At 46.7% G+C, this 17,781-nt stretch overlaps 1 protein-coding gene across 1 annotated transcript in view; it reads right to left on the bottom strand.

Moving 5' to 3' along the window:
• Positions 1-17,781, bottom strand: part of ppp1cb (protein phosphatase 1 catalytic subunit beta) — a 131,676-nt gene that overhangs the window by 74,187 nt on the left and 39,708 nt on the right. The window contains exon 2 of the mRNA XM_033020556.1: positions 8,167-8,298. Within this exon, the coding sequence (XP_032876447.1) occupies positions 8,167-8,298 (132 nt within the window). The remainder of the gene's footprint in view (positions 1-8,166; positions 8,299-17,781) is intronic.

Raw genomic sequence — 17,781 nt, forward strand, 5'->3', positions numbered from 1 at the left:
GTGTGTCCATATACCATTATATAAATATATACACACATGAATAAATAAACTGATAAAGTGCAAATAAACAGATAATGGGCTATTAATGTTCAGAGTTTTGTCCGAGCCGAGTTTAACAGCCCAATGTCTGTGGGGAAGTAGCTATTCCTGAACCTGGACGTTGCAGTCTTCAGGCTCCTGTACCTTCTACCTGAAGGTAGCAGGGAGATGAGTGTGTGGCCAGGATGGTGTGGGTCCTTGATGATGCTGCCAGCCTTTTTGAGGCAGCGACTGCGATAGATCCCCTCGATGGAAGGGAGGTCAGAGCCGATGATGGACTGGGCAGTGTTTACTACTTTTTGTAGTCTTTTCCTCTCCTGGGCGCTCAAGTTGCCGAACCAAGCCACGATGCAACCGGTCAGCATGCTCTCGACTGTGCACCTGTAGAAGTTAGAGAGAGTCTTCCTTGACAAACCGACTCTCCGTAATCTTCTCAGGAAGTAGAGGCACTGATGTGCTTTCTTAATAATTGCATCAGGGTTCTCGGACCGGGAAAGATCTTCAGAGATATGATCAGTTTTACGAATCATAATAAGACAAAGTGCTGGAGAAAACTCATTGGAATTGAGAAGGACCCAGACAGAGCCAACTTGGATTGCTCCACTTCCAGTCTAGGGAAACCAACGGGCAAACCAACTTCCCTTCCATTGACTCCATCTACACTTCACGCTGCCTCGGCAAGGCCAGCAGCATAATCAAAGACCAGTCTCACCCCAGTGATCCCCTCTTCTCCCCTCTCCCGTCAGGCAAGAGGTACAGAAGTGTGAAAACACACACCTCCAGATTCAGGGACAGTTTCTGCCCAGCTGTTTATCAGGCAACTGAACCATCCTACCACAACCAGAGAGCAGTCATGAGGTACTATCACATCCTATCACCACCTAGAGAGCGGCCCTGACCTACCATTGACCTCATTGGAGACCCTCGGACTATCTTTAATCGGACTTTATTTTGCACTAACGGCTATTCCCATTATCCTGAATCTGTACACTGTGGATGGCTTGACTGTAATCATGTACTGTCTTTCCGCTGACTGGATAGCACGCAACAAAAAAGCTGTTCACTGTACCTCGGGACACGTGGCAATAAACTATACTGAACCCAAAAAAAGGTGAGGATTAAACCAAAACAATTGTGAAGAGGCATTTTGAAGATGGGTGACAGGGGAGAAGGCAGGAGAATGGGGTTAGAAGGTAGTACATGATTGAATGGCGGAGTAGACTTGATGGGCCGAATGGCCTAATTCAGCTCCCATCACTTATGACCTGATGACTCAAATCTATCGGACTTCCCTGCTATTTTAAAGGGATACAGTGGTAATTAATTTTCACACTTATTTTCAGAAACCCAAAGACTTGTGAAGCCACATCCCTGTGAGATGTTCCATAAACTTAATGGTCAAATGTGGCAGATTATAAAACGTGCAATGTGAATGTAAGTTCAACACTTTCAATTTTGTTTTAGTTTTGTTTGGCTCAAATGCAAAAGCAAAAAAAAAACTTAAGCAAGTCTAATACCACCCACTCAAAGAATGCATGGTAGATTATTTGGCTAAGTCTAATTACGGATCGAAATACAAGTTCACAACAAAAACGTTATTCATATCGCAGACTGCAAACACTATTAGATTGAGGTAACGATTCCTACTTAACAACATTAAATGAAGAGATCGTCTCAAGCCAAGTCGTGTAAACAATACCTTTTATGAGCGTGACTTGGCTGGGATAATCAATGGCGGCTTTAGAAATATGAATTACAGAGGCTCACAATGGCACTGAAACAGTCCATTAAGTCCAAGTAACCCACACCTATGTTTATGTGAGGGGAAGGAACTGCAGATGCTGGTTTTGACCGAAGATAGACACAAAATGCTGGAGTAACTCAGCGAGACAGGCAGCATCTCTGGAGAGAAGGAATGGGTGACGTTTCAGGACCAGAGGTCTGAATAATCTGAAGAAGGGTCTCGACCCGAAACGTCACCCATTCCTTCTCTCCAGAGATGCTGCCTGGCCCGCTGAGTTACTCCAGCATTTTGTGTACAACTGCGTTTAAGCCCCATATGAGCAGTCCCGTCTTTCCCCCATTTAAATCTGTACAAGATTACAAGGTTGTGCTGATATAGTCACCCTTTGTGCATTTAAATTGTTCACTGCATGCACGTCCTGCGGTATTCCCATATTCCCGCCTCTCCTTGGTTTCTTTTCAATTCCCTATTGTATACCGTGTTGACCACTTTATCTTCTAGTTTTCTCCCCTCCCCAACCTTTGCGAGTAGTCCGAAGGGTCCCAACCCGAAACGTCATTCTTGCTATTGAGGGAGTGCAGCGTAGGTTTACAAGGTTAATTCCCGGGATGGCGGGACTGTCATATGCTGAGAGAATGGAGCGGCTGGGCTTGTACACTCTGGAATTTAGAAGGATGAGAGGATATCTTATTGAAACATGTAAGATTATTAAGGGATTGAACACGCTAGAGGCAGGAAATATGTTCCCGATGTTGGGGGAGTCCAGAACCAGGGGCCACAGTTTAAGAATAAAGGGTAGGCCATTTAGAACGGAGATGAGGAAAACCTTTTTCAGTCTTTGTGACTCTGTGGAATTCCCTGCCTCAGAAGGCAGTGGAGGCCAATTCTCCAGATGCTTTCAAGAGAGAGTTGGATAGAGCTGTTAAAGATAGTGGAGTCGGGATATGGGGAGAAGCCTAAAATAACAGTAAATTGCCTCTCAGGATATAAAATAGAACCCAACATGTCACAAGGTCAACGCAAGAACAGGCTTTCAGACACCGTGGTCAAACTACATGCGAATCGATATTAAAACTAATCTAAAATTAAATTGCTGGAGGAACACTCTCTTAATACTATTCCAGCTGAATTTGGACAGTGACAGCAATTTTATTTGTTAGAATGTAGAAACAAGGAACTGCAGATGCTGGTTCACAAAAAAAAGAGCCAAAGTGTTGGAGTAACTCAGCAACATCTCTGGAGAGCATGGATAGGTGAGGTTTTGGGTCGGGACCCTCTTCAGACTGGAAAGTATCCAACCATCTGCCTATCTACCGCATCCTCTCACCTCACCTGTTTTCCCCTTATCACTCAAAACGTCGCCTATTTCCTTCGCTCCATAGATGCTGCTGCACCCGCTGAGTTTCTCCAGCAATTTTGTGTACCTTCCCCTATCACTCGTCAGGCTTTGCCCAGCCCCTTCTCTCATCCAGCTTTCTTCCTCTCATCCCAAATACGATCAGTCTGAAGAAGGGTCCGACCAGAAACGTCATGCATCAATGTTCTCCAGGGATGCTGCCTGACCTGCTGAGTAACTCTGCATTTTTGTGTTGTTTTGTTTAGCAGACATTGGTTTATTAGCAATTCTTAAAATTCTGGACATTACTAAGACATCTCTTGACTTGACTTGGCAGAAACCCTGTCAAGTGTAAATTTACTTTAGACTTTAGAGATACTGAGCAGAAACAGGCCCTTCGGCCCGACCATCGACCAGCCCGTACACAAGCTCTACCCGGCACACTAGGGATAATTTACGATTTTTTAACCAAAGACAATTAACCTACATATCTGCACGTCTTTGGAGTGTGGGAGGAAACCAAAGCGGCTGGAGAAAACGTACAAACTCCATGCAGACAGCACCCGTGGTCAGGATCTAACTCGGGTCCCTGGCACTGTGAGGCAGCAAACTCGACCACTGCGCCACCGTGCCACCCGACTAGTGACTGAAATTTGTAAATTAGTATTAAGCACTGTGCACAATGTTGAGATTGTGCAAAGTGCTACGTAAATATATTTTTTATTTATATGCCTCTCTCCGTTACCGTTTCATTCTGCTTTTAAAAAGGTGGGCAGCATTCTGACCGTAGTACCAACCAAAGAGACTACGATCTTTGGTACCAACATGATTCAAGGAAAATAGATAGATAGATAGATAGATAGATGATAGATAGATAGATAAACACTTTATTAATCCCCTCAGGGAAATTCAGATGTCCAGTAGCCAACACAGTCAGAACATAAAGCAGACAATACATAAAATACAGACAATACATGAAAGCAAAAAATACTTAGTTCATCCCTCCTATACACGATTATACACATACAATGTAAAATACTACACAAACAACAACAAAACGCACAAACACACTAAACAAAACTCGGAGCTACTCGGGCTTGCTGCCTCTCAGTTTGGCACAAATGGTGGTGCACAGACTTTAACACTCCACCTGCATTGTTGCTTTTAGTTATTTGGGGAAAAGACAAAGCAAGACAGATTAATTTATTGATAGATACAGCATGGAAACAGACCCTATGGCCCACTGAATCTACGCTGACCATTGACCACCCGTTTACACCAGTTCTATGTTATCCCACTCTCTTATCCGCTCCCTACACACTGGGGCGATTAACCTGCACACCCGCACGTCTGCGGGTTGTCGGAGCAAACCGGACGCACCCCACGCATTCACAGGGAGAGCGTGTCAACTCCACGCAGGCAGCACCCGAGGTCAGGATGGAGCCCGGGTGGGTCTGTGGCGCTGCGAGGCAGCAGCTCGACTAGCCACTGGGGTGGAAGATTACAACCTTCACGTGGTCCGCCCTGTTTCGACTAATGCAATCAACTCGACGTGCACAAACGGAAGATCAAATAGAACAAGTTGTTCAACAACTTTAGGCTGTGCACGCCACACGAAAGAAGAAGACGGCTAGCCACTGCGCCGCCCATTTTGGATGAAGTGCCTATGACTGAAGACTTGATGACAGTAATACCATAGCACGCCCTGCGAGAAAGAATAGATTACACGGGCAAGGGCAATGGTGGTAAAAATAAGGAACCGCAGATGCCGATTTACAAAAAAAAACAAAAACATAGTGCTGGAGTAACTCAGCAGGTCAGGCAGTATCCCAGGAGAACAAGGATAGGTGGCGTTTTGGGTCGGGATTGTGGGGGAAGCTAGAGGATAGGAGGAGCAGGACAAACATTGTGATAGTCCCAGCCTCAACTACCTCCTCCGGCAGCTTGTTCCATACACCCACCACCCTTTGTGTGAAAAAGTTACCCCTCAGATTCCTATTAAATCTTTACCCTTCATCTTAAACCTATGACCTCTGGATCTCGATTCCCCTACTCTGGGCAAGAGACTCTGTGCATTTACCCGATCTATTCCTCTCATGATTTTATTTATACACCTCTATAAGATCACCCCTCATCCTCCTGCGCTCCAAGGAATAGAGACCCAGCCTACTCAACCACTCCCTCAAACTGGAAGAGAGGCAGAACAAAGCGTGCCATGTAATAGGTGGATACAAGAGAGGGGGGGGGGGGGGGGGGGAGGGAGGGGGGGGGGGGGGTGAGGGAGAGGGTGTTTGATAGGCAGATGGTTGGATAAAGGCCAGAGATGAGCTGGGAGAGACGCCATGCACATAAATATGACAGCAGGAATGCGTGGAACTATCAGGGGAGAAGAGAGTTAGATTTAGCTCTTAGGGCTGAAGGAATCAAGGGAAACGGGGGGGGGGGGGGGGGGGGGGGGGGGAAGCAGGAACGGGGTACTGATTTTGGATGGTCAGCCATGATTGAATGGTGGTGCTGGCTCGAAGGGCCGAATAGCCTACTCCTGCACCTATGTTTCAATGTTTCTATGTCTAAGGGAGAGACTTCATACTGGCAGACACAAAACACCAGCAAGATGACTGCTGGAAGTTGACTATAAATAGAAATGTGGTGACTATAGATCAGCATCCATGCTGAGCACAGCATGCTCCCCATGTCTTGCGACTGGCTCTCGTCCAGGAAAATGTCCTTTCGCGATACACAAGACTAACAACCGTCCCTTGCCTGGCGTATTAAATTGTTTAATAAAAGCTTCATCACACCGAAAAGGGCAAGAGTAAGGAAAGAAAGACATCATGCTCTTAAATTAGAAGAGATCAAGGTTTCTGATGTGGGAGACGCACACAAAAGTTAATTAAGTCCAAAAGGTTAATTGAATGAACGAGATGGCAGCAGACGGAATAAAATGTGGCGAAGTGCAAGCCTATTCCATATTTGAACAAAATATCAAAGCATTCTTGTTTTGAACGGTGATGGGCTATATAAACTCGATGCTTCAAGGAGCAAGTACACTTCAACATATAATTAACTGCAGATGCTGGTTATTACCAAAGATAGACACAACTTTTAGTTTAGTTTAGAGATACAGCACAGAAACAGGCTCTTCGGCCCACCGAGTCCGCTCTGACCAGCGATCCCCGCACACTAACACTTTCCTACGCACACTAATGACAATTTATACTTAGACTAAGCCAATTAACCTACAAACCTGTACGGCTTTGGAGTGTAGGAGGAAACCGGAGATACCAAAGAAAACTCACGCAGGTCGCGGGGAGAACATACAAACGCCGTAGAGACAGCACCTGTTGTCAGGATGGAACGTGGGCCTCTGGCGCAGTGAGGCAGCAACTCTACCGCTGCACCACCTGGACTAAACCCAGCCTTTGTCAACTAATCATCTATCCCTTCATATAAGGGGCTGTCCCACCGCGACGACCTAATTTGCGAGTTTAGAAGAGTTTGCCCTCGACTCAAACTCGCAGCATGGCTGACACGTGGTCCTAGGAGGTCCCTGGAACTCTCCTTCATGCTTGAAGGAAGTTCCCGCATACACGCGGACTCAGTTTGACCAAGGAAAAATTTTCAGCGTGCCGAAAAAATTTCTGCGAGTAAAAATTGGTCGGCATGGTTCTTTTGAACTCGTAGTGCAGTGGAGTGGGGTCGCTATGTTGTTACAGGCAGTCGAGGGCAGCCATTGGCAATCTCATTTTAATTGGCTCATTGGAGTTTTCAGAACCAAGGAAAACCGACCGGTAATGTTAAATGGCCGATAAACTTTATTATAAGTTGTCTGGCTTTTTAAAAGTGTCTCCACTCCTTCTCCTCCTCTTCTCCCTCCTTCTCTCACCCCCACCTCTCCACGCTCTCTAAAGGACTTACCGTAACTGTGCAGCCGTCTTTTACCTTCCTCTTCATCGCGGGTGTGAATTTCAGACAGCGCTCCCCTGCTTTCCCTGCCCCCCGCCTTTGCAGTGTGTGTGTGTGTGTGTGTGTGTGTGTCTGTGTCTGTGTGTGTGTGAGTGTGCGCAGCCGGTCGATCCAGCTCGCGGTTTCATCGCTGACGGTCGATCCAGCTCGAGGTTTTTCAGGCGAGTGCCCTCGAGCTTGAAGGTCGAAGACAGTCGCTGAAAAGTCGCCTTAGTGAGACAGCTCCAGATTCAGGAACACTTTCTTCCCAGCTGTTATCAGGCAACTGAAACATCCTCTCATCAACTATAGAGCGGTCCTGACCTACTATCTACCTCATTGGAAATCCTTGGACTATCATTAATTGGAGTTTATCTTGCACTGAACGTTATTCCCTTTATCCTGCTTCTGTACACGGTGGACGGATTGATTGTAATCATGTACATTCTTTCCGGTGCCTGGATAACACGCAGCAAAGGCTTTTCACTGTACCTCGGTACACATGAGAATAAACTAGACTAGATGTTAGGTAGACAAAAATGCTGGAGAAACTCAGCGGGTGAGGCAGCATGTATGGAGCGAAGGAAATGGGCAGCATTTCAGGTCGAGACCCGTCTTCAGACTGATGTGAGGGCTGGGGGGGGGGGGGGGGCTGGAAGAAGAAGAGGCGGAGACAGTGGGCTGAAGGAGAGCTGGGAAGGGGAGGAGAAAGCAGGGACTACCTGAAATTAGGCTAGATGTTATATTTATTATGTGTTACCCCAGCACTTTGTGCTCTTTCTTTACATACTTAGAACCTACACAGCATTATCAGGTCTATTGGAGGATGAACCAAATGTAGCTTACGGCTCACTTTCTTTGGAACTGCCTTTGCTCACTGCTCACTGCTCTTCCAAAGGGATATATTCCACAAAACATCTTAATCGTACGGCTTTTGTAACGCCTGATTAGACCTGAACTGTGGACAGTTTTATGATGAGAAGACCTTTATCTACTGGGTAACCAGCCAAATTGGTTTGACAATGCAGATAGGTTCTGAGCTAGTGCTGGCAAAATGCCCACTGATGTACAAAGACCAATGTAACAACTCCTATCACCTTACCACAGATCTTCAAGGGTGCTTCCAACTCCAGGAGAATAGGTTGGCTGAGGAAGATTTCCCGTGACTTTATACACAGGCCCCGCACTTCGGCCTCCGTCATCTGTACAATCTTTCCAGGGCGACATCCTCGCACTATACAAAGAAAGAACGTAATCAGAGTTTCAGTCAATCAATCGATTATACAGGTTATCATCAGCTCGCGGGGCAAAAATCTAGTGACAGCTTCAGTCTCTACACGTTCCCAACACGGTGGTACAGCGGTAAATTTGCTGCCTCACAGCGCCAGAGATCCGGGCTCGAACGTGACTATGGGCGCTGTCTGTACTGAGTTTGTACGTTTTCCCTGTGACCTGCGTGGGTTTTCTCCGGGTGCTCCAGTTTCCTCCCACACTACAATGATGTGCAGGTTTGTAGTTTAGTTTAGTTTAGAGATACAGCGCAGAAACAGGCCCTTTCGGCCCACCGGGTCCGCGCCGACCAGCGATCCCCGTACATTAACACTATCCGACACACACTAGGGACAATTTTTTAAACATTTACCAAGCCAATTAACCTACAAACCTGTACGTCTTTGGAGTGTGGGAGGAAACCGAAGATCTTGGAGAAAACCCACGCAGGTCACAGGGGAGAACGTACAAACTCCGTACAGACAGCAGACGTACAGACTACGTAGTCAGGATCGAACCTGGGTCTCCGGCGCTGCATTCGCTGTAAGGCATCAACTCTACCGCTGCGCCACCGTGACCGCCCTTGTAGGTGTTTAAGAAGGAACTGCAAATGCTGGAAAATCGAAGGTAGACAAAAATGCTGGAGAAACTCAGCGGGTGCAACAGCATCTATGGAGCGAAGGAAATAGGCAACGTTTCGGCCCGAAACGTTGCCTATTTCCTTCGCTCCATAGATGCTGCTGCACCCACTGTGTTTCTCCAGCACTTTTGTCTGCCCTTGAAGGTGAGTTGATTTCAGTAAATTGTCCCTGATGCATAGGATAGAACTAGTGTATGGGGATCGCTGGTCGGCGCGGATTCGGTGGGCCGAAGGACCCCGTTTCCACACAGTATCACTAAACAAAAGTATTTTTTCCCCCCGTAAGTTCATAGGTTCTAGGAGCAGAATTAGGCCATTCAGCCCATCAAGTCTACTCCGCCATTTAATCGTGGCTCATCTGTCTTTCCCTCTCAGCCCCATTCTCCTGCCTTCTCTCCACAACCCCATGAAACTCTTTTATCTTTGGCACCTTAAGAAATGAGAGGGATTCTATTTAGACGACTGGTTTGACATCACCTCTGCTATTATGGCTGTTTTAGAAGGTATACGTTACCATAATTTAAAAAAAAAACTATTTTAAACTGATTTCTGTTCTTTGAAACAATACACATCAATTCTCCTCCTAAGTTAACGCAACCTATGACAGCATCTCATCTATCTCATGCACCTCACTTTCTCCCTCCCAGGACAACAGTGCCTTGGAGCAACACTGAACTGCAGATGTTCATTTACAATAAAAGACACAACGTGCTGGAGTAACTCAGTAAGTCGGCACGCTGGCGCAGCGGTAGAGTTGTTGCCTTACAACTTTTTCAGCGCCAGGGACCCGGGTTCCATCCCGACTATGGGTGCTGCCTGTACGGAGTTTGTACGTTCTCCGGTTTCCTCCCACACCCCAAAGACGTACAGGTTTGTAGGTTAATTGGTTTGGTACAAATGTCAATTGTGCCTAGTGTGTGTAGGGTAGTGTTAGTGTGCGGAGATCGCTGGTCGGTGCAGACTCAGTGGGCCGATAGGCATGTTTCCGTGCTGTATTTCTAAACTAAACTAAAAAAAAGTCAGGCAGTATCGCTGGTGAACGTGGATAGGTGATGGTACACAAAAATGCTGGAGAAACTCAGCGGGTGCAGCAGCATCTATGGAACGAAGGAAATAGGCAACGTTTCGGGCCGAAACCCTTCTTCAGACCAGATAGGTGATGTTTTCTGATCCTTCTTCAGACTCATTGTACTCTGAACCTAGTCGTACAAACCTACAATCAGTCTGAAGAAGAGTCCCGAACCGAAACATCACCTATCCAAGTCCCCCAGAGATGCTGCCTGACCCGCTGAGTTACTCCAGTGCTTTGTCTCCTTTTGCATCTGCAGTTCTTTGTTTCTGATGCTGGCTGTCTTTATGAGGCAGCGATTCTCGTCGGTCCCTTTGATGGTGGGGAGGTCAGTCTCCGTGATGGACCGGCAGACGATAATTGGCTGTCCAAACTGGATTATCCACATGGAATCCAGTTCCAAGCAGTATTGTCTGAACACACTATTAAACAACCATTGGCATGCAGGGTACTGGTGTTACTCTGCAGGTCAGGCAGCATCTTTGGAGGAAGGAACTGCAGATGCTGGTTTACTCCGACGATAGACACAAAATACTGGAGTAACTCAGCTGGATAGGCAGCATCAATGGATAGTAGGAACGGGTGCCGTTTCGGGTCAAGACCCTTCTTCAGACTCGGGTCTCAACCCAAGACTGTGGAATTCTCTGACTCAGAGGGCGGTGGAGGCCGGTTCTCTGGATATTTTCAAGAGAGACCTTGATATGGCTCTTAAAGATAGCGGAGTCAGGGGATGGTTCTTGGGAAGAAATTGTTCCTGAACCTGGAGGTCACAGTTTTCAGACTCCTGCACCTTCTTCTCGAAGGCAGGAGTGAAACCAGAGCGTGACCAGGGTAGTGTGGGTGGCTGATGACGCTGACTGCCTTTTTGTAAATTTAGTCAGACAGTGCAGAAGCAGGCCCACCGAGTCCATGCTGACCAGCGATCACCCCGAACAGCAGGGGTGGGCAACCTTGTTCTGCATGGGGGCCGGGACACATGTCTGTGAGCGGATGGCGGGCCACATCTATCACGTGTACACATGGATCCCGCCCCGGATGGCAGGCATCAAATCACATGTTCACAGAAGGTAGACATAAAATGCTGGAGAAACTCAGCGGGTGAGGCAGCCTCATGCAATCTATGTTTCTATACATAGAGCTCTAGGGGCTAGTGGAGTCAAGGGATATGGGGAGAAGGCAGGCACGGGTTATTGATTGGGAATGATCAGCCATGATCACAATGAATGGCGGTGCTGGCTCGAAGGGCCGAATGGCCTCCTCCTGCACCTATTTTCTATGTTTCTATGGAATCCTTGCATGTATCACCCGCTGAGTTTCGCCAGCATTTTCGTCTACCTTCGATTTTTCCAGCATCTGCAGATCTTTCATAAACGTGTTCACAGAAGGAGCACGGGCGGCCGTGCCGGCGGCTTTGCGCAGGATGCGGTACAGCCAGAGCTCGGCCGCTGCTTGGCGCACCGGATAATTACGGGGAAAAGGTCCGCCTGCGGGCCGGATGATTTCGGGTTACGGGCCAGATTCGGTCCAGGGGCCGTAGGTTGCCGACTCCTGTCATACACTCGATCCAACGTACGACGAACAATTTACAAACTTGACCGAAGCTAATTAATCCACAAACCCATGGGTTTTTGAAATGTGGAGGAAACGGGAGTAGCCAGGGAAAACCCACATGGTCACGGGGAAAACGTGCAAACTCCGTACAGACAGCACCCGTAGTCAGCATCGAATCCGGGTCTCTGGCACTGTGAGGCAGCAACTCTACTGCTGCACCACCGTGCTTGTCAGACATTCACTCGCTCCCCATTCACGCATAAAACACTTCTTAAAAAAAAGGGTACCACTTCTCTCAATACCACATTATCTCACGACTTAGTGGGGACATTAGTAATGCAGTAACCTTGTTTACCATACAAAGTGGTCATTGACTTTTAAAACACAATGAAATATATAATAGGCAGCAACAGCAGATGCAATGTGACAAGCAAGTCAACTGTTCTATGCAGCTGTACAACTGCCTTGACGTCTTGCATGAGTAAACATGCTGCAGCCAAGTTTGGACACACTTTGTTATTTCGTTGGTTTATTCCTTTATGCTCCCATGCTCTTTGGAGCAAAGGGAGCAATGAAAGCTTTAAATGGTTAAATTGTGGACGCAGCCCAGACCACCACACAAACCAACCTCCCTTCTATTGACTCCATCTCCACCTCAGGCTGCCTCGGCAAGGCCAGCAGCGTCATCAAAGATGTTGCACCCTGGCCACTCACTCTTCTCCCCTCTCCCACCCAGATTCAGGGAGTTTATTCCCAGCTGTTATCAGGCAACTGAATCATCCTACCACAACCAGCGAGCATACTGTCTGCCTCTTTGGTGACCCTCAGACTATCCTTGATCGGACTTTGCTGCCTTTACTTTGCACTAGAGTTAGAGTTAGATGTTAGATTTAGTTCTTAGGGCTAACGGAATCAAGGGATATGGGGAAAAAGCAGGAACGGGGTACAGATTCTGGATGATCAGCCTTGATCATATTGTCCTGCATGCTGGCGCGAAGGGCCGAATGGCCTAATCCTGCATCTACTTTCTATATTTCTACTAAACGTTATTACCATATCATGTATCTATACACTGTAAAAGACTCGATTGTAATCATTTATTGTCTTTCTGCTGACTGGATAGCATGCAACAAAAGCTTTTCACTATACCTCGGTACACGTGGCAATAAACTAAACTGAACTCAATAGCTAAAATAACCCATTGGTCTCACAGTACAATGCTTTGTCTGACCTACTGCAACATCTCTTCAAGGTATATCCACTTTGAAAAGGTTCTCCTCCTCTCTCTGATGGGAGTTCTGCAAGACTCTCTCTCACTTCTTCTTCCTCCACCAGTCCCCTCCCCACCCCCATCTCTGTGCAGTCTGAGGAAGGGTCCCGACCCGAAACGTCCCCATTCATGTTCTCCAGAGACGCAGCCTGACCCGCAGAGTTATGGGCCTGTCCCACTTAGGCGATTTTTTTGGGCGACTACAGATGACTGCTTCAAAATTTACAACATGTTGGAAACTTTTCGGCGACAGTGGCGACAATTTTTGCTGTCGTCGGTGCTGTCTCAAAGGTGTTGTGGGTGAATTCCATTCAAATTAGTCCCTGGCGGTCGCTCAAGACTCGCCTAAGTGGGACAGACCCATAACACAAGGTTAATTCCCGGGATGGAGGGACTGTCATATGCTGAGAGAATGGAACAGCTGGGCTTGTACACTCTGGAGTTTAGAAGGATGAGAGGGATTCTCCATATAACCATATAACATATAACAATTACAGCACGGAAACAGGCCATCTCGGCCCTACAAGTCCGTGCCGAACAACTTTTCCCCCTTAGTCCCACCTGCCTGCACTCATACCATAACCCTCCATTCCCTTCTCATCCATATGCCCATCCAATTTATTTTTAAATGATACCAACGAACCTGCCGCCACCACTTCCACTGGAAGCTCATTCCACACCGCTACCACTCTCTGAGTAAAGAAGTTCCCCCTCATGTTACCCCTAAACTTCTGTCCCTTAATTCTGAAGTAATGTCCTCTTGTTTGATCTCATTGAAACATATAAGATTGTTAAGGGCTTGGACACGCTAGAGGCAGGAAACATGTTCCCGATGTTGGGGGAGTCCAGAACCAGGGGCCACAGTTTAAGAATAAGGAGTAAGCCATTTAGAACGGAGACGAGGAAACACTTTTTCTCACAGAGTGGCGAGTTTGTGGAATTCTCTGCCTCAGAGGACAGTGGAGGCGGGTTCTCTGGATGATTTCAAGAGAGAGCTAGATAGGGCTCTTAAAGATGGCGGAGTCAGGGGATATGGGGAGAAGGCAGGAACGGGGTACTGATTGTGGATGATCAGCCATGATCACATTGAATCAATCTGCTGGCTCGAAGGGCCGAATGGCCTACTCCTGCACCTATTGTCTATTACTCCAGCACTTTGTGTCCTCCATTTACTTCCCCAATACAGCAGCATCATCACATTTCTGACTAGGTTCATTTAGGAAAAGTAAAAAATGATGACCTTCACTGCAACATCACAGTGCGGTGGACAGAGCTTTTCGGAAGTCCAGTGATATCTTTATTGACAATAGAAGCCAGCAGTCCAAAGACCGTTAAAGAGTTTTGCAATTGTTTTAAAAGGGTCAAAAGTTTACAACAATCTGGTGGCAGGACCTTATTTTGAAGTAGACTATTTAAATTGTAATTGCCATTTCAAAGTATGACTCATTTTGTTGTGTAGGTTTAACACAAAGTTTCCCTCAGTGATACCCTCTGCCCACATGTTACTAGATTGTTTAATCAGGCAATCAGACACAAGTACACAACTTGGACTGTGGATTACTGAAGACCAATACTCTTGCTTGGGGGAGGGGAAATTACATTATTACACATCCGTCATATCAGATAGAACATAGATACAGTACAGTAAATTAAACTAGAGACTGCAGCACTGTCTCAGCGGTAGAGTTGTAGCCTCACAGTACCAGAGAGCCGGGTTTGATCCTGACCACGGGTGCTGTGTACAATGTATACAAGGTTAATTCCCGGGATGGCGGGACTGTCATATGCTGAGAGAATGGAGCGGCTGGGCTTGTACACTCTGGAGTTTAGAAGGATGAGGGGGCATCTTAGTGAAACATATACGATTATTAAAGGGGCTGCCCCACTTGGGCGACCTAATTGGCGAGTTTAGAAGAGTATGAAAAAAATGACCAGCTTCGACTAGCTACGAATAACTTCGGGAAAATTGGACACCGAATAGTGGAGAGTGAAGACGACCTCCTTCGATTTCCTTCGACCTCCTTTCGACTATGATGAAGACTACCTTCGATTACCTACGACTAACATGCCGACCTACTATGACCAAACCAAGAGTAAAAAAAGTATCGATTTTTTCCATGGCGACCTTTTAAACTCGCAGGCATTTTTTAACATATTGAAAAAAACGCCGCGACCTAGCTGAGGCCTTGAGTACGAGGAGACCACTCTCGACCATGCTGCGAGTATGAGTCGAAGGCAAACTCACCAGAACTCGCGGATTAGGTCGCCCAAGTGGCGCAGGCCCTTAAGGGTTTGGACACGCTAGAGGCAGGAAACATGGTCCCGATGTTGGGGGAGTCCAGAACCAGGGGCCACAGTTTAAGAATAAGGGGTAAGGCATTTAGAACGGAGACGAGGAAACACTTTTTCTCACAGAGAGTGGTGAGTCTGTGGAATTCTCTGCCTCAGAGGTCGGTGGAGGTCGGGTTTCTGGATACTTTCGAGAGCTAGATAGGGCTCTTAAAGATAGCAGAATCAAGGGATATGGGGAGAAGGCAGGAACGGGGTACTAATTGGGGATGATCAGCCATGATCACATTGAATGGGTGTGCTTTCTTGAAGGGCCGAATGACCTACTCCTGCACCTATTATACGAATAGATACTGAAGATTAAAGGTCACTTTAGATCTAAATTAAGTGTGCCGGTGCAGTACAAAGGAGGAAAATAAACTTAACGAAGCAACTTAGAAGCAACAGGTGCAAGTTTGGGTTGGAGGCAACCGAGCCAGGGTTATTTTCTCAAGAGAAACTTTGGCTGGTGAAGAGTTTAAGTTGGAGGAGTGGGGGTAGGGTCTGGCAGAGAAAGTAGACGTAGTGATCCGCAGGGCCGTATGCTCATTCCCAGCACACATAATCCATTTATTTACAGGGATCAGATACAGAGTCTCTGCAGAATGCAAGGCTACATCCAGACTTCACTTTCATCCATGAAATACAAATGCTTTCAAATAGAAATCTTGATGGATACACAGGTTATGTGTTGCAGCTCTCAATTCGTGACCAGTTCGGGTGTCAGGGGTTATGCGGAGAAGGTAGGAGAATGGGGTTGAGAGGGAAAGATAGGTGATTGAATGGCACAGTAGACGATGGGCCGAATGGCCTAATTATGCTCCTATAACTTATGACCTTATGAAAATGCTGGAGAAACTCAGCTGAACCGGGCAGCATCAGTTGAGGGGAATGGCCAGCCATGATTGAATGGAGGAGCAGCCTTGATGGACCGAATGGCCTCATTCTGTTCCTATAATTTATGAACTTACGAATAGTCTTAGTATTATTATAATTTACCGGGTTGCATTTACCCTGTCCTACTTGTAAACATTCTCCATGAAAGCCACCTCATTTAATTAAGTTTAGAAATACTGCATCCTAAAGGCACCGCCACCTACTCTTAGTCTGACAAGCAAGTCAACTCTGTGGTAAAAGCGAGTTTCTTCCAGCTTTGTACCATAGCTAAAATCAAACCATTCCTCCAATTCGACGACCATGAAAAAATCATCCACGCATTAATCTCCTCCCGCCCTGACTACTGCAACTCCCTATACACTGGCATCAGCCAATCATCCCAGTCCCACCTGTAATTGGTCCAAAACGCCGCAGCGAGACTCCTGACGGGTACCCCTAAAAGGGACATCACCCCGATTCTGGCCCCTCTCCACTGGCTCCCAGTGCGGTACAGAATCAACTTCAAGCTCCTCTTATTCGTATACAAAACCCTTACCCCCCCCCCCCCCCCCCCATATCAAAAATCTTCTAACCCACCATTCCACCTCCAGGTCCCTCAGATCGGCCGACTTGGGGCTACTGACTATCCCGCGGTCTAGGTTTAAGCTCAGGGGTGACCGCGCTTTTGCGGTTGCAGCTCCTAGACTGTGGAACAGCATCCCTCTCCTCATCAGAACTGCCCCCTCCATCGACTCCTTTAAGTCGAGGCTCAAAACCTATTTCTACTCCCTAGCGTTTTTGAGCCCCTCTGAGGGGGCGCTGTAAACAGTTTATGTATGTATTGTTAGGTCTGTGTACCACTGTATGTAGCACGTTAGTACCTGCACTGATGTAAAGCACTTTGGTCAACGTGAGATGTTTTAAATGTGCTATACAAATAAAAATGAGTGATCGATTAATTAACTTTACCTCATTTGGTTTATTTCCTTATAATATTGTGGTATAACATAGAGATGCAGCATGGAAACAGGCCCTTCGGCCCACGACGATCATTGATCACCCGTTGGCACTGGTTCTATGCTATTCCTCTTTCTCACCAATGTCCTCAGGTTCTTGATTCCCCTACTCTGGGTAAAAGACTCATAGGTCAACCCGAAAATCGTGCGCATTAAGTTGTAAACTCTAAGGGGGATGGCAGATAGGGATATTAAACCTGTGGTAACTACCAACAACATTAGTTAGTGTACAGAACCATTAAAATAAAAGGAGGGGCCTGCATTTTAAGATTTAAGCGGATAACTAATCTACAGTGCAGTAAATTCAAAGCTATTTGGAATCATGGCCAAGGAGACCTTTGTCAATAGCTTGCAGTAAACAAACAGTTTTTAAAGTCTTTGATTCTTAAGAGCTGTCAAAAAGTAGAATTTAAGAGTACACCCTGTTCTCAAGTCTCCCAAGCACATTTATTAGCGGAAAGTGTGTTGTTCAGGTTGGCATATTAAATACTTAAATACTTGCGAACAGAGTAGACTTTAGTTTTAGAGATCCAGCGCAGAACCAGGCTCTTTGGAACACCGAGTCTACGCCGACCAGCGATCACCCCGTACACCAACACTACTCCACACACAGGGGACAATTATATTTTTCTACCAAAACCAATTTACCTCCAAACCTGTACGTCTTTGGTGTGGGGGAGGGAACTGGAGCACCCGGG

The sequence above is a fragment of the Amblyraja radiata genome, chromosome 5, assembly GCF_010909765.2.
Source record: "Amblyraja radiata isolate CabotCenter1 chromosome 5, sAmbRad1.1.pri, whole genome shotgun sequence".
Classification (NCBI taxonomy): domain Eukaryota; kingdom Metazoa; phylum Chordata; class Chondrichthyes; order Rajiformes; family Rajidae; genus Amblyraja; species Amblyraja radiata.